Source organism: Mus pahari, chromosome 5, assembly GCF_900095145.1.
Source record: "Mus pahari chromosome 5, PAHARI_EIJ_v1.1, whole genome shotgun sequence".
NCBI lineage: Eukaryota > Metazoa > Chordata > Mammalia > Rodentia > Muridae > Mus > Mus pahari.
The window spans coordinates 110,536,284-110,554,073 of record NC_034594.1 but is presented as its reverse complement, the minus strand read 5'-3'; the positions used below and the strand labels follow the sequence as shown (position 1 = coordinate 110,554,073).

Genomic DNA, 17,790 nt, shown 5'->3' with positions numbered 1-17,790 from the left:
CTCAGGTCAGCAGGCTTGACAAGTCCCTTTACCTGCTGAGCGGTCTTGATGGCCCTGGATTTGTAAATTTCCTATTATTAAAAACTCTTTGAAACAGGTGTTCCCCACTTATATTTGTTGCTGTGATAAAAGACCATCTCTGTGCTGTCTACCTTCTACTCAGAAGTGACCAGTGAGCTTTAAGAATGGGTCATCCAGTCACAATTGGGATAAGGACCCTGAGTGAGCAGTCTCCCCATCTCTGGCTTAGGTCCTATGGAGACTCATCCCTTTGACTTAGATACCCTAGTGGCTATTTTCTCTCTCTTTTCTAGGAGAACCCCAATAACCAGGTAGATTCCAAACCCTCTCCCTTGAGGAGTTCCTGTCTACTGTCATCCTAGGCTCCTAGGCCCTCTAATGTCTGTAAGTCTCCACGTGATCCTTTGTAGAACTTTTGAGGAAGCCCTGGGAATAATTTGGTCACATCTATAGATGTTACTCTTTCTAAATTAAAGGTCTTATGAATAAAAAGGAGGCAGTCATAGCAGAAGACAGGCCACCGGCTCTCCCATCTACCTGGCTCTACCTGGTTCTAGAGTATCACAGCATCAGAGTCCTCTGTGCGAGTCTGAGAGTGAGGCAGTTACCCAGCCTGGGCCTCATGCTGGCCATTCTTTGGGGAAGAGGAAAAGAACAAACAATTTAATAACCAACTTACTGGTATTCAGGATTACCCTCTCTGGTCATAGAGCTAAGAAAGAGTATAAGCTATGGAATGTATCTCAGAAGGCGGGCTATCACAGGCATGCTTGGGAACTGTGTGTTCATTGATAGACCTATCAGTGAGTATACATAAACCGAGAAGACAAGCTGCACATAACTGGGAGAAAGAATCAGAGACCCCAGGAAGAGTTTGGTTTGAACAGAGGCAGTTCTTCAGAATGGCTGCATTCTAGAGAAAGCTCGTTGATTGAGCTTTCATAAGCAGTAAAGGCACAGCATTGAGAGCGGCCTCTGAGTCTGCCGTCTGTCTGTCTGAGCTGAAGGTCAGTGTGACTGTGAGCTGCTGAAGCTACTGCCTCTTACCCCCATTCCCACCACTGGGGGATGAGGATATATATCCCGCTTGATACCAGCGGAGCATGGTGCTTTAGAACTTCAAAGGAGGACTAAAAGTATATCTTGATCTGGCCAGTTACCACTATTACATGAGAAGCAAACTTGTCAGTTTCCTTGGACTGAGTACAGTAGGGCAGTTAGGTCAGAACAGGAAAGGTCCACAGACAGATGCTGTGCTGAAAGGCTTGTCAGGATCATCTGAGATTTTATTGTACAGAAATTGTTGGAGATTCAAATTTCCCCAAAATACTGCAAATTAATTTTTTTTTAAAAAAATTTATTGTTCATTAAAAGGTATGTGTTGTGGGGGGATGTAAAAGAGAGAAAGAGAATTTATTATATATTATGTGGTACATTGAAAAGGAGCTATATTTACAGTCTCGTCATTTGCCTTTTAGATATACACGTCCGCAAACTCATTCTTCAGCCTCAGGTAATGTATTTGAGAAAGCCTTTTGAGGAAAATGCTATGTTAAGTAGGCTAACTTGGAAATAAATGAGAATAAATATAAAAAATATCTAGTCTTTTTTCTGAAAAGTATCTGTTACATACGTGGTAAGTCATCTGTAGCTCCATGCCTGCTTTCTTTCCCCTTTTTGTGGCATCGTGGACTAAACCTAGAGCTTTGTATATCCCGTGCTAGACAACTGCAGTACCAGTGGGCTATGTCTCCATTCCTCGTGCTTGCTTTTGTTTTGTTTTGGAGACAAGGTCTCACACATCCCAGTCTGGCCTCAAACTCTTTATATAGCCAGAGTTGACTGTGAACTTCTGATGTTCCTGTCTTGCTTTGTAAGTGCTGGGAATACAGGCATGTGCCACCAAGTCCAGCTAACAGAGGTGTGCCACGTTGCCCTGTTTGTATTTTTCTTGAGGTCTCTTTGTGGTACCCAAGCTAGTCTTAAACTACTAACCCTCCTGCCCCAATCTCCCAAGTACTAGTATTACTGCCATGTGCCACTGCACTTGATGTATGTGTTTGTTTGTTTGTTTGTTTGTTAATAAAAAAAATTCTTGGGGCTGCAGAGATGGCTCAGAGGTTAAGAGCACTGTCTGCTCTTCGAGAGGTCAATTCCCAGCAACCATATGGTGGCTCACAACCATCTATAATGAGTTCTGGTACCCTCTTTTGGCCTACAGACATTCATACAGGTAAAACACTGTATACATAATAAATAAAAATTAAAATTCTTTATGTACTTACTTTGGCAGGAAGGTAGTTTACTGGGGGTTAAACGCAGAGCTTCTCTTGCTAGTCAAGTGTTAGCTATAGATTATGTATTTCTCCCATAAACTTTAAAAAAAAAGGAATTATTTACTTTGTTTGTGTTATTGCTACTGTGGTTCCACCTTTTAGTGCCATGAATGAACTCTCAAATATGTCCAGTGTATGAGTTTTCCTTTCTTTGCACTTGAAGGGGGAATTAGAAGATCTTCGTCTATGTCTTATGTTGATGGCTTCATTGGAACATGGCCTAAAGAGAAAAGGTAAGAATAAAGTTATTCTTGGTATAGCCACATCACCAAAAAATGCCAGCTTCATCTCCCTCTGCTTTGTTGTTGTAGTCAGCTTGTCAAAGCAGGATTTCAGCTAGGACCTAACTTTGAAAAGGGCAGCATGGGGGTCACAGAGGTCAGAGAGATGAACTGAAAGGAGATGAAGCAGCCCGGCTCACCGTGGGGTCAGCAGGCCATGAACAGTGAAGGAAGGGCAGAATTCCAAACTGCTCGATGCTGTTTAAAGTCGTTTCTTTCCTGCAGTTTCTTAAACATTTTGTCTTCACATCTTTTTTCAGAACATCAGTACATGGCGTTTCATTTGACATTTCTTTTGATAAAGAAGCCAATGCACAGAGCTCCGCTCCAAACCGGGGAATCATCCGCTCTGTTAGCAATGAAGGGCTCGCTCTCAACAACAGCCGTGCATCCAAGCACATTAAGAAAAATTTGTCCTTCAAGCCAGTGAATGGAGAAGAGGAGGAGAGCATTGAAGAAGAGCTTCATGATGACCCTCATGGTGACCTCAAATCTTACATGCCTCTCAACACAAATGAACTGAACTCTAATGAGAATACTCACTACAAGCTTCCAAATGGGGCTTTACAAAACAGAGTGCTTCTAGACGAGTTTGGGAATCAGATAGAAACGCCAAGCATTGAAGAAGCGTTACAGATAATCCACGATACTGAAAAACCACCTCATACGCCACGCCCAGATCAGATCGCTAACGGCTTCTTTCTTCATGGTCAAGATCTGAGTATCCTGAATTCAAATATCAAGCTAAACCAGTCCAGTCCTGATAACATAACTGACACGAAAGGTGCCTTGAGTCCCATAACAGACACTACAGAAGTCGACACTGGAATTCACGTTCCTTCTGAAGACATTCCGGAGACCATGGACGAAGACTCCTCCTTGAGAGATTATACTGTTAGCTTAGACTCCGACATGGATGATGCATCTAAGCTTCTTCAGGACTATGATCTAAGAGCCAGCAACCCCAGGGAAGCCCTGAGTCCTTGCCCAAGCACCATCAGCACCAAGTCTCAGCCCGGGAGCAGTGCCTCCTCTAGCTCTGGGGTGAAAATGACCAGCTTTGCTGAGCAGAAGTTCAGGAAGCTGAATCACACTGATGGGAAAAGTAGTGGAAGCAGTTCACAAAAAACAACACCAGAAGGCTCAGAACTGAATATTCCTCACGTGGTGTCTTGGGCTCAAATTCCAGAGGAAGCGGGTGTTGCCCCAGGTCGGGACACGACACAGCTGTTGGCTTCTGAGATGGTGCACCTTAGGATGAGGCTGGAGGAAAAGAGACGTGCTATAGAAGCCCAGAAGAAGAAGATGGAAGCTGCTTTTACCAAACAGAGGCAGAAAATGGGAAGGACAGCATTCCTGACTGTAGTGAAGAAGAAAGGGGAAGGGATTTCCCCTCTCCGAGAGGAAGCAGCAGGTGCAGAAGACGAGAAAGTCTACACTGACCGAGCAAAAGAAAGGGAGCCACAGAAGATGGATGGGCAGAGGAGCAAGTCCTTGGCAGACATAAAAGAAAGCATGGAGACCCCTCCAGGCAGATGGCTGAAGTCGCCAACCACGCCTGTTGACCCTGAGAAGCAGTGGAACCTGACAAGCCCTTCAGAAGAGACTTTAAATGAAGGGGAAATTTTAGAGTATACAAAGTCCATTGAAAAGCTGAACTCATCCCTGCACTTTCTACAACAAGAAATGCAGCGCTTGTCCCTTCAGCAGGAGATGTTAATGCAGATGAGAGAGCAGCAGTCTTGGGTGATTTCACCTCCACAACCCTCTCCACAGAAGCAGATACGAGATTTTAAACCTAGACAGGCAGGCCTGTCATCAGCTGCTGCACCATTCTCTTCAGACTCCCCACGCCCCACTCATCCATCCCCACAGTCTTCCACTAGGAAGAGCACATCTTTTTCTGTTAAAAATCAAAGGACTCCAAGGCCAAATGAATTGAAAATCACTCCTTTGAACCGGACCTTGACACCTCCTCGGTCTGTGGATAGTCTTCCTCGGCTAAGAAGATTTTCCCCGAGTCAGGTTCCCATTCAGACACGGTCATTCGTATGCTTTGGTGATGATGGAGAGCCCCAAAAAGAGCCCAAACAGAAAGAGGAGATTAAAAAGGAGCCCTCAGAGTGCAAAGGGACTTTGGGATCTTGTGACCATAATCCTGGGGAGAAGGAGATTAAACCTGTTGAATCAACAGTGTCTGAGGTATTGTCACAGCCTATCACAGAGACTGTGTGTGTGACACCGAATGAGGACCAACTGAGCCAGCCCACAGAGCCACCTCCTAAACCTGTTTTCCCACCTACTGCTCCTAAAAATGTCAATCTGATTGAAGTTTCTCTGTCCGATTTAAAACCCCCTGAAAAGGCTGATGTATCTGTTGAGAAGTTGGATGGAGAGAGTGATAAGGAACAGTTTGACGATGACCAGAAAGTATGCTGTGGCTTCTTCTTTAAGGTAATACTAATGACATCGTTTTGAGCATCTTCCTAGAATGGGTCCTAGGAAGTTTTCTAAGTTGATACATTTACTTCTTCAGTAACAATATCATTGATTACAAGGCAGCCATTATTCCTGAAATGTGTCTAGGCAAACCAGGCCTTGGACTGCAGAAATACTAAGTACTAAGTACTGGCTCATGGAACCATATTCCAGTGTGGCCTCAGAGCTGCACTCCTCCACCACAGTCATGGCACGCCTGTATTTAAATCATATTACGTGGTTTCCTACCTCCTGTTCTCACTTTTATTGATGCTCTTTTAGGGATTCGTCTATTTCCAATAGGTAAAAAACACTCAAATTGCATTGTATTTAAGTATGTTAAGGTTTTAACATTTTTTATCAACTTAAATTTTACAGACTTTTGATCAACTTGAGTTTTACAGACTTATTAGATAGGATCTTATAAAGTGATTTTTTTTTTTTTGGGGGGGGGGGTTGAGGCAGGGTTTCTCTGTATAGCCCTGGCTGTCCTGGAACTCAAAAGTGAAATGTTTTTGAAAGGGTGTAGTAGTTTGATGTTATCATTGAGATACAGTTTCTCTTTTTCTGCAGTTCTGGAGAACCAAAGCCAATGCTTTGCATACTGAACAGAGCTCTGCCAATAGCTATATTGTCCACCCTGAGAAAACTCTTAAAAACAGTTTTTAAAAGATGTATACATGATCTCTGGGCTGTGGTGTTGCCTACTTATTCTCCACATCATGGACTGCAGTTTGCTTTTCTGTAACTAGAAATGTATGTTTCAGATTTTTTGTTGGTAAGGCACTAAAACCAGGTGATCGCTAATCCTATACAGATTAGGAATCAGTTTCAATCTTACTATCACTGTTAGATTACAGTAGTTAAACAGTACTTCAACTAAACAAGTGGCAGAGCCCGGACAGTATAACTTCCTGATATTGAAGATCTTAGGCTTTATACATAAACTGATAGTATAGTAAAGCTTTTCTCCTTCTCTGTTATCCGATCACCACACGGAAGAGGATGGTTTTCAGGCAAAACGTGTGCTGTTCACACTTATTCCCTGTGATTCAGCAGCTGTTGCCTCTGGCCTGAGATGCTCAGGGTAGATTTACATGGGAAAGTGCACCGAGCAGCCACAGTTTGAGACCTTAACATAGGTGATGTGTGCAGCAGCAGTGGGGAGAAACAAGCATACAGACCGCTCAGACAGTGGGGCTTGCTTGTTCTATTGTGATTTATTTTAAATTTTATCTCAGGATGCCTGGCCCTTAGGCCTCTCTCAGCATTTAGAAATTTGGATGTAAGTCATGTTGTGTCTGCTAATCATGTAGAAGTATTGTTTTTAAATAGACGACTACTAACACATAGCAAAATTTTATGTGCAGGTTTAGAGACCTTTGCTACCATTTTTCCTTGCACAGAAAGGAGACGTGGGGCAGGAGCATCCTCAGTGTGAGCTGGGCCTCCATGCATCTGCACTCTTTTCCACTGTGTTGATTCCATCTCCTGGACATGGTTCCCTAGCCTCTACTCACACCATCCTGTTCTTCACGCTACTGTCTCCATGAGCCTGGCTCTCCTGGAGATGCCTTATTTATATTAAGTATGGCTCTGAATGGTGGTGAACCTATGTCCTCCAGCATTCTCGGCAAGTGTTTATAAAGTTCAAACCTTAACCCAACTCAAGGACTTGGGCAGAATAACCCAGACCTACTTGTTTAGACTCTTCTTGTATCTTCTAGATTGTTCTTTAACTGTTTTCTCTAAGACTGTTCATGATTCCTTGATTAGTTAATAGTCTCCACTGTGTCTCTGTGGGGTCCTGAGTATACTGACATCCATAGTTTTTAGTTTTCCTGTTTTTCTTTTCTTTCTCACTTAGACTGTGAACATGCAGGGACACTGTTCTTTTTACCCAAAGCATAGTATAGTATGTATGGTTGGTTAGCTAGATGCAGAAATGCATGTTTAAGCTGATGGGTTGGATGTACCTTCAGACTTTTTCTGTTCACCATAAAATCTGTCTCTGGGCTCCCAGGCAAAAAAGACAAAAGTCTCTCTTCCCTGTGTGATTGAAAACCTGTAATGTCCAGCACATGATGCAGATGCTTTAGTCACTAAAACATAAGCGTCCTCAAGACAGTGAGTCAGTACTACAACGTGTTAGTTATTCCTTGCTTGGATTGTCAGCGGCCAGAAGATTTACAGATGGTGAACAGCTCTGAGAATGACTGAATTTCAGAAAAGGAAATTCTGCCTAGCTCTTCTTCCAAGTGACCTATCAGTCAAATTGTCAGTGCCTTAGCTGAAAAGACAAAAACTAAACTGGAGACAAGCCCATGCAACATGTATGTGATATGACATTTGGTGGAGAGTTTTGGAATGCTTTTTATCTGATTTTTCATTATAATTTAAATGTCTTTTTTTTTTTTTTTAAATGGGAGCCAAACTCTGCTATTCTAGGTTGTTTGTTAGGATGAAAACAAGTTATTTGGGGGCCAGTGCAATGATTCAGTGGGGAAGACACTTGCTGTGAGGCCTCACAGTCTGAGTTTGATCCCTGGGACCAACATTGTAGAGGAAGAGAACCAGCTTTTGCAGGTTGTCTTGACTGCCGGGTGGGTGCCATGCGTGAATGCATGGCACACAAGGTCACAGATTGTAACTTATGTACATAGTTGTTTTCAGGCCATGAGGTGGCCACCAGGTAAAGGCTGTTCACACCAGGCCTGAAGACCTGACTGAGTGAAGCAGAGAACAGACGCCTGCAAGTTACCTGCCAACCTTCACGCATGCACTGCTGCATGCGTGTGCACACGTGCACAAACTAAAACAAGAAGAAACTGCTTGTTTCTCCTTTTTTCTTTTAATGGCTGTTAAGTTTAAGGATTTCTTAACATTTTGTGAACCATGTCCACATTTGGTAGTTCAGATTTTCAGATAAAAGAGTAACCATAAGATGTGGCTATGATAAATTAGAATCTAAATGTTTATTCTTTTTGTTGTTAGGATGATCAGAAGGCAGAGAATGATATGGCAATGAAGCGAGCAGCTTTGCTGGAGAAACGGTTAAGAAGAGAGAAAGAGACTCAGCTTCGGAAGCAGCAGCTGGAAGCGGAGATGGAGCATAAGAAAGAGGAGACGAGGTGAGGATGCTGCTGCTGAGAGAGCTGAGGGTGTGCCTACAGGGCAGTGTCCCGTCAACTCTGGAACAACAGGATTCTTCAGGAAACTGTGGGGGATAAAAAGGAGGGAGACTGTTGTTGGCTGTGGGTGGTTTTAGAAGTTCAAGCTATTCATTTTGCTTGTCAGGGTAAAGGAGTGTTAACGCCTTTAAAAGTTAATACCATTAATTTAAATAACTTGACTGAGAAACATATACAGGAGAGGAAAATGACCAAAATTTTAAATTTTCTCAAGGACATTTAAAGCCAAGTATGTTTTCCCCCAAGGTTCTGAAATATTTTCCTCCCTTCAAACATGTAACTCTTTCCAGTGTCGTTTGTATTTGATATACAAAATAAACAATTCAGCCATTTGGTTTCTTAGACGAAAAACTGAAGAAGAACGTCAGAAGAAAGAAGACGAGCGAGCACGGAGAGAGTTTATCAGGCAGGAATACATGAGGCGGAAACAGCTGAAGCTGATGGAAGACATGGATACGATAATCAAGCCTCGACCTCAGGTGGCTAAACAGAAAAAACAGCGGCCGAAATCCATTCACAGAGATCATATTGAATCTCCCAAAACGCCGATCAAAGGCCCTCCAGGTAACCCCAGTTATTTCTGAGGAGTCTGTTCATAAACACCAGCTTGGCTTGTTGTGCTAACTTCACAGTGCTTTGGTAATACTAAAGTGGATGCACAGTTTGAGATGGTGCATGGTCTTAATTGGAAAACCAAAATAAGCAAAGGAAATTTGTATTTAATCCAGGTGCATTGTGTGTGCATGCATATATCCAGTGAATTCAGTGTGAATGCTAAATGTGAACCTGCAGATGTAATGATTTCCCCCTAAGACAAGGGCTCATACAGCGCAGGCTAACCGCAAACGCACTGTATAGCCAAGGAGAACCTTGAACTTCTCATCCTCCTACCTCTGCCCCATAAGTGCTGGAATTACAGGCATGAACTACCACCCCCTTCTAATGCAGTGTTGGGGGATTGAATCCAGGGCTCTGCTTGATGGGCAAGTAGTATTCAACAACTACACTATGTCCCCAAGGCATTAACTACTGTTTACAAAAATAAATTGAGGATACATGTCATGTGCATGCGAGGTATAAGAAGCATCCCTGTACTTTTGTTCAGATCCTTACCTGTGAGGTTTAAGAGCTCTGCCATTGGCCATTTCCTTAGACATTGTTATCCGGACAGTAAAGAACATCAGGTCAAGATTGCAAAAGTTATCCTTTAAGATACAAATAGTCAAAAATCCAAAATTATAATTTCTTGGAGTTAAAAAATTCAATATACATAATTTTTAGCCATTTTATTTAATATAGTGCCTTGGAAAATTTCTGAGAATTTCTACAGTTAGAGCTGAAAATTTAAAAAGTAGAGGCCTTGCCTAATATCCTTGAGACTCTAGATTTTATCCCTATCACTCCAAAAACTAAACAAGAACTTCTAAAGTTATTCCAGATTGGGGGTGGAGGGGGTAACCAGGCAGTGAAGCTTGGCCTCTGTGCTTGCTCTTCAGCACAAGCTGCCTCCATCTAGCAATTCTGTGTCAGTATTCCAAATGCTGAGGCTATAGGAATGAGCTGGTTTGTTTGGTAAGACTCTCTGATTTATACTATTGGCTGATGTGCTGAAGAGACGGCTGGGACTAAGGTGATACTCAGTGGTTACGAGTACTTGCTTGCCCTTGCAGAGGACTAGGGTTCAGTTCCCAGCACCTACATAATAGTTCACTACCAGTGGTTCCTAATTCCAGGGGATCCAACATGGTCTTCTAGTCTCCGTGGACACCAGGTATACAGGCAGTACATATACATACATGCAGGCAAAATTCAGGAAAATAAAAATCAAAACTAAAAATTGTTGGAAGAAATTTGTAAGCTAATTTTGCACAGAGGAATTAATATTGCAAAATATGTGTTTCTTTCTTGGAAAAACACCTGGTTAGGGTATCAGGTCTCCTGACCACTTTACCTTTGAAACAGCGCATTAGTTTTATTGTTGCCTAAAACTTGATTCTTAGTTAAAGCTGTGGATACATGCATGCAACACACTGTGTGCTTAGATTCAGAGTAAAGGAAAAAGGAAATGACAAAAGTCCAATTGTCATTGCTGGTGTTGTCTAATGAACAGACTCGTTCCTAGTTTCTTCTTTTACATTTCCAATTTTGTTTTTGTTCAGGATCACGAATTTATCGTGTTTTTTCAGTCTCTAGCCTCTCTTTGGCATCGCTGAACACAGGTGATAGCGAGAGTGTTCATTCAGGCAAGAGGACGCCAAGGTAAGCCCAGAGCTTTTGGATGTTTTTCACAGGAAAGAATATGGTACTTGCAATTATATAAAAATGTAAATAAAAATTAGTTATTTTATAATAAGTGAAGCATCACAAATTTTTAGCTTTGCTGATTTAAGACTTTCTGTTAAAATGATAATGAGGTGGGGCCACTAAGATGGCTCAGTAGGTACTGGCATCTGCCACCATGCCTGATGACCTGAGTTTAGTCCCGGTGACCCACATGGTGAAAGGAGAGAAATGACTTCAGCAAGTCACCCTCAAATCTTCTGCATGACATTGTATGCACATGCACACACGCACACACACACACACACACACTGTATAGCTATTAGTATATAATACATACAATATAGTTATTAATTATATAGTTTATATAATTATATATTGATATATAGTATGATATAGTTATAATAAATGATTTACTTATTCCTCAGTGCTCTTTTAGAATTTGAATTAACGTTAATACTTTTATAAGCTATAAATACTAATAGTGTTTTTTATACAATAGTTGCTAATATGACTATGATTAAATAATAGAGAAAAATAAAATCTGTCTTCCCATTGAAGACAATGACATTAGAATAATCCCAAAGTCACTTGCTTATTTGAGTTTAACATTTTGGAGCATTTGTATCTAAGTCACAGATATAAGGACCCATGTCCTTTTTCTCTAGCATATAGATTTGAAAGATCAGTGTCACCTTGAATTAGAAGACACACATCAAAAAAGAGTGCTTCTGGGGCCTAGGAGCTCAGAGTGCACACTGTCTCACCATTCCATTGTGCTAGTCACCAGTTTTCATATGGAAACAGTTCATTCCAACAGATATTTACAGTGTGCCTACTATGGCCATAAAGAAGAGGCAGTATTAGAACTACCTCATTTTTAAAGCCCTAGGTTGGTTTGGTTGATACAATCACACGCATCCGCAGGAGCTCAAAGATGCTTTTTTCTGAAACATAAAATGTAAGATATTCATTGTTTAGGTCAGAGTCTGTAGAAGGCTTCTTATCTCCAAGTCGTTGTGGCAGTCGGAATGGTGAGAAAGACTGGGAAAACGCATCCACAACTTCTTCAGTGGCTTCTGGAACAGAATACACAGGTTAGTGTGAACATTTCAGGGGAGCATTCTAATTTACCTCACTAACGAGAACAGGCATAGGATGTGGTACAGGTGGTACAGATTTGCATCACAAACACAAGCGTGTGGTACAGTAGGGAAAGGAGTCACTCTGAGGTTCGAGCCTTTCAGTGATGCAGTCCCACTGAAGGAGGCAGTGACTCACGCCTGGTGAGTAAGGTGGGCCTCTAAATAAAACTAAAGATAGACCTTAGATGCCAGCTGCCCATACTACTGGCCGTTTCTGTGCGGTAATTTAGGCTCAAAGAAGTTTCATCAACAAAATACTGTTCCTCATAACTACATGAAGGAAGTCCTTATGGACTTCAGTTATAATCAGCCTAGGTAACTTATTGAGACTCTGTCTCAAAATAAAAACAATAAAGCTTATTGGTGGAGCATGAGGGCTGAGCACCGACATAATGAGGATAATGATATCAAGGGAGCCTAAAGGTAAGGGTATTAGATCTAGGAGGTGTCATCCTCACTGTCCCTGCTCCCTCCAGCTCCTCTTCCAGCCTCTGTGGGTGGGCAGCACTGACCAAAGCCAGACTAGAGACTAGGAAGTGAGGGTACAGCTGAAGAGGAGGAGAGGCTGGAGTGAGGAGATGGGGCACCTGTGTGCAGTGAAGGACCAGGAAGGAAACGGCAGGGACAGCAGGAGGAGGAAATGGTCCTATGCACCTTCGACGCCTTACCACACCCTCAGTAGCCAAGAACCAGTTTGAAACTGTATTTACTTTCTGGCTTTCCCGTCCCCTCTTTATTCTTTAGCTGTTTACTACAACTTCCTACAGTCAATCTAACAGTCGCTCTTTCCTTCTCTCTCTGTCTCTGTCTCTGTCTCTGTCTGTCTCTCTCTCTCATTTATTCCATGTGTATGAGTCTTTTGCCCATGTGCATGTCTGCTTTCCACTTGCATACCTGGTATCTGCATCAGGAAGATATCAGATCCTCTGGGGCTAGAGTTGGAGATGGTTATGAGCCACTGTGTGGGTGCTGGGAATCAAACCCAGGTACTGTGGAAGAGCCAGCAGCCAGTGCCACCTCTCCAGCCCCAGTCTGATAGCTCTTAGTGTGAGATTGGACAATATTTCCATGTTGCTCCCTCTGCCTTTGTAAAGTTGAACAGTCTGAAAAACCTGGGGAAAAACTGTTTTTCTTCATTTTGTGTGCACGCGAAGAACCAGAAGACAACCTCTATGTGCAGGTGGTGCTGGCTTTGGAGTTTTCAACAGCATCTCGTTAAGTACCCCTGGCTAGCCTTGAAGTACCTGTTTTCTGAATACTGGTGTTAAAGGCATATGCCACCACATCCAACTGTGTGTTTTTGAAACAGGGTTTCATTTGCCTGTCTCCACCTAATACTTATTTTTACTCTAGTGTGGGCTCTAGGGAGTTGGACTCATCCTTGTGCTTGCAAGAAAGGCGCTAGCTGAGCTGTCTCCCTAGACTACCTTCTGACCTTTCACAAGCTAAAGCCAGGTGTGGTGGCTTCCAGCAGTCACCTGAAGAGGGTGGCCGTGAGTCTGAGGCCAGCCTGGACTGTAATGTGAGTCAGTCTCAAGAAAGCTAAAGTAAACTAAGGGTTACTCTTGGGCCCGTTATGCTTTAATCTGACCAGTAAGTAATCCAGCCAGACTGGGAAGATTAAGGAGACAGTGTAACAGTTACAAGCAATATCTTATTTCTAACACTGCCTTCATGGGACAGCAGCAAAAGGCCACAAGAACATCCTCCAAATGCGTCCTGTGAATAAAAGCATGTCGTGGCTGGAGTGTAGCCACACCTAAGGGCTGGACATGGTGGTGCACACCTTTAATCCCAGCACTTGGGAGGCAGAGACAGGCAAATCTCTGTGAGTTTAAGGCCAGCCTGGTCTAGCTGGGGAGTTCCAGGACAGCCAAGGCTATTGGTCCTCCTTCCAGTCAGAGCTCAGTTCTCACTTAGAGAGTCAGCAGTGTGGCAGTTCCAGCATGGAAAACTGACAGTGTTTCTGTCTTAGGGGACATTCGGGATAGCATTTGAAATGTAAATGAAGAAAATATCTAATAAAATAAGTTAAAAAATGTTATTTCTATAACTGTTGTAAATGTTTCCTGCAGGACCAAAGCTTTACAAGGAACCTAGTGCAAAATCCAATAAACACATAATACAGAATGCTTTAGCTCATTGCTGTTTGGCTGGAAAAGTAAATGAAGGTCAAAAGAAAAAAATATTAGAGGTAAGCATGCTCTCTTGACAGGGACATTTAGGAGCATTTCCAAACCTCAGGAGTCTTCCTGAGGGTGGGTGAAGGGAAAGTGCTGTGACAGGCTGCTAGAGTTCGGCAGCATGAGAAGGGTCTGCAGTGGTGTGTGTTAGTGTTAGATGGAGTCACTCTACTCTTAAGAGTTCTGGAAGACTTACAGTTTAACTAAAAGCCACAGAGAGACTGTAAAATGTGTCAGTAGTGTATGGTGGCTGAGCACCTACTTAGCATGTGTAGGCGATCCCCTATACTGCCAAAATACTGACAGAAAGTTTGGTTTTAGACTATGTCATAAGTTTTAACAAGAAACATTAACAAGTATATATAAACATTTAGTAAAATGTTACAGCTTGATTGTTATCTTGTTTTTGTTTTCTGTTCTAAAGGAAATGGAGAAGTCAGATGCCAACAACTTCTTAATCCTGTTCCGGGATTCAGGCTGCCAGTTCAGGTCTTTGTATACTTACTGCCCAGAAACTGAAGAAATCAATAAACTGACTGGGATAGGTCCTAAATCTATCACTAAAAAGATGATTGAGGGACTTTACAAGTACAATTCTGACAGAAAACAGTTTAGCCACATACCTGCTAAAACGTTATCTGCTAGTGTGGATGCGATTACCATTCACAGCCACTTATGGCAGACCAAAAGACCAGTAACCCCCAAAAAACTCTTACCCACTAAAGCATAGGCGGCAGGAGATGCTCGCTTCAGAACCTTTGTGGTAAATTTGTACTTCGTCTTTCCTGCCAATAGAAAATCTTTCTAATTGCCAACAAGATTTTTATCAATTAAAACTGGACCTTAACTCTGTTGTCGTGAACAACTGGAATGTAATCACAGTGTTTGGAATGCAGAAGATTCTTACTAGGTGATAAGTCCACGAGATGAAGGAGATGCTTTGATTCACAGACGGAGGTTTGTATGTTACCAGGCTCACCTGACTGTGTTAGAGAACGGGAAGCACTGAATTCTCATGGACGCAGTGGGACATAGGCTTGAGGTGTGGCTAGATGACAATTATGTGTTGTATTCTTTTTAACCCTGAACTATGTGTGCACATCTTCAAATGGTTTTGTTGTTGTTGTTGTTGTTCCTGTTCCCTCTCCTGGGGGTTATTCTAAGCTGCCTTTGTGTTTGTTTTGTGTGGAGATCATGAAAGTAGAAAGTTCCCGTTGAAAGGTAATGTGCACCTGTCATATGATGTTAAGAGAAACACTAGTGTTAGCTTTACAGTAGCCCTCATGTTCTGATGGTGTTACAGTGTTTGCAAGAACCCTTCTAAGTATTTACATTCTGTATTTATTATTCACACAAGTATTAACATTTCTCTATTAGTAAGGAGGTGTTGTAAAAGCTGCTGCTACCGGGCTCCCTGCAGACCGTGCAGGCTAACCTAACCCAGAGCATCCTGTAAGAGGCTGCTGATGAAATCAGTGCCATTTCTACACCACTTCTGGCCAACTCAGAATAAATCAGATTGTACTTTTAACAACAACAACAAAGCACTTTGTATTTCGTTTAAAGTGAGTCACTGTATAAGCTGGCAGAAGTGAGTGAGTGACATGCGAGTGCTGCCTTTCTGTATGAAAGTGTATGGCTTCCCAGCAGCTCAGGAGGCCTTTATATTTATAACCAATAGGGAAATTATATTTAGGATTTTTAAACATGCACCAAGGGCTACATTTTGATTTGAAAGTAGCTTCATGTTATTTTACTTATACTGGGTTTTCTTTCTTTTGAATCCTTTTCCAGCAGAACAACTTAGATTCAGGACACACTTGAAATCTCTCCATGATCTTTCTTCTTTAGCAAACATACCAGAGGGTTAGTTGGGGGAAACTTCATTCTCAGGAAAAGACTTGAATGATTGATTGTGTGGCCCTTTTATGTTTCAGTGTTGTGACGACCATGTACACTAGTGGGGAAGACATTGTTTATAAGTGAGAGAGTAGTTTGTTTTCTTTCATGGGATATAGAGATGAAATATGTACATTTCTCTAATTAAGTTGTTTAGAGAGGGAACTCATGTCTCATGTGATGTATTTACTTATTTAAAAAGAAGAATGGAATGGGAAGTCCCTGAGCTGTACTTTTCTATTATAAAGCCTTTAGGGATCAGTGCATCTGGGTTTTCAACATTTTCTCAAATTCTGTCAATATTTTACTGTAATTTATGTTCTTATATTTATGTATATTTGTTAAAACTGTAAAAAAAATTTTCACAGATTTTTTTCCAATACCTGTGCAAAATGTATGTGTAGCTCAAAACTATTTGTGATCTACTGCTTGCATGTGAGAGACCAGGATATGTAACTCTTATATTTTAAATGTATACATACTGTGTATATATAAATATTAAAAATGGGGAATTTCACATTTTACCTTTCAGACACCAGTTTTTATCACAATTAGAAGAAAATGGACAAAGACATCCTTACAATAGGACTAGTTTAAGAGTTATAAACAAACTTAATCAAAACAAAGTGAATTATAGACAAAGGAATTTAATAAGCATTTTCTACTACTAACCAAGGTCTTTTCCCTATCAAAGCAGCCTCCTTGCTGTCACCTGAGTATTGAATAAAGAAAAGTCAGATGCAGGACATTGAGAGAACTAATGAACACTGACCTCGCCTGTCTTCATTCTTTCATCTGTATATCCAGCAACTGAGCGGAATGTCTAGTGTCTAAAGGTGTGATGTGAATATTGCCACAAAGTTCATTGCTCAGTATAAGATTTTACTTTATTAATGCAAGAGGAATACAGATATATTTCTTTAGTCTGCAGTTTTTATTTTAATTATGGTGCAGCTTTTTAAATTATGTTTTAAAATTATACAAATGAAAAGACGCCATTCCATAAAGTTTGGAATCTCCATCAACCTTACTGAAACACAAGCGTTGTCATCGCTGGAGGTCAAATTACCATGGTAACTACTCAGTTAAATTTGCCAAATCCTTGTCATGGCAACCAGTGTGGCCTGTCAACTCCTGCTACTTACCACAACTTCTAAAGTTTTCCTCTCAGTTTTTCAGTTTTGTTTAGGAGGACTATTGTTTGTATTTGGCTGCTTAAAGCCAGAGTCCTCTTCTTTGATGTGACTCATGGACACTGTTGGGCAATGTGCAGTGTGTAGTGTGCTTCCTGTCCACGCCTGAGTGCTGCAGACGATCCGTGCTGGCAGGCTTGCTCGTTCCTGGGACAGTGGAGTTCCCCTTTCATTTGAATAAAAGCATGGCACCAACTGACGCTGATTCTCAATAAAGTGTGTGCTGTCTTGTCTCGTGTTTGAGAACGTTATTTGGACTCAGGAGAATACATCATGAAGTTTTCCTGTCTCTCAGCCTAGGTTTAAATTTAGTAATTGAATATTTACCTAAGTAATTTTTAATATTATGCTTGAATGCCTCTTGAGGTGACATTAGGATGTTAAGTTTCTGTGCTTTGCTCAGGTAGTATCTATCTCTATGACTCTTACATGTTTATGTTCCTCACACATAATCACACCATCTCTAGTGAGTGGAGAATTGTGAAGTGTGGCTCTGAGCCCCTCTACACAGTGGCCCATTCTATACCATTCTCTAGGTGTCACTTGTGCTCAGTTTATTCAGATGAAGGCATGAAAAATGTCCTGATAGCCAAAACAGTCCTCGTGCATAACTGCTCAGACACTGCCCGAGCTCCCACTATTTTGTAAGATGCTCAGTCCTCAGCCAAGTGGTTGTGGTGCACATCTTACTCCCCGCACTCAGGCAGCAGGAAGCAGGCAGATCTCTTGGAAATCCAAAAGATAAACAAAAAAAGATACTCAGTCCTCAGAGCACAACTACAC

At 41.7% G+C, this 17,790-nt stretch overlaps 1 protein-coding gene across 5 annotated transcripts in view; it reads left to right on the top strand.

Annotated features, from left to right (window-relative positions):
- Camsap2 (calmodulin regulated spectrin associated protein family member 2) overlaps positions 1-17,366 on the top strand; it is a 76,815-nt gene extending 59,449 nt beyond the window's left edge. For 3 of the 5 annotated variants that reach the window (XM_029538233.1, XM_029538232.1, XM_029538231.1), the window contains 9 exons: positions 1,500-1,534; positions 2,521-2,590; positions 2,899-5,092; positions 8,111-8,247; positions 8,651-8,871; positions 10,467-10,566; positions 11,569-11,684; positions 13,808-13,926; positions 14,340-17,237. In XM_029538233.1, coding sequence (XP_029394093.1) covers positions 1,500-1,534; positions 2,521-2,590; positions 2,899-5,092; positions 8,111-8,247; positions 8,651-8,871; positions 10,467-10,566; positions 11,569-11,684; positions 13,808-13,926; positions 14,340-14,645 — 3,298 coding nt within the window. In that variant the 3' untranslated portion in view covers positions 14,646-17,237. Of the gene's footprint in view, positions 1-1,499; positions 1,535-2,520; positions 2,591-2,898; positions 5,093-8,110; positions 8,248-8,650; positions 8,872-10,466; positions 10,567-11,568; positions 11,685-13,807; positions 13,927-14,339 lie in introns of all 5 variants that reach the window. The other 2 variants (XM_021199223.2, XM_021199222.2) reach the window with 1 other exon arrangement.
- Positions 17,367-17,790: the final 424 nt, after the last annotated feature.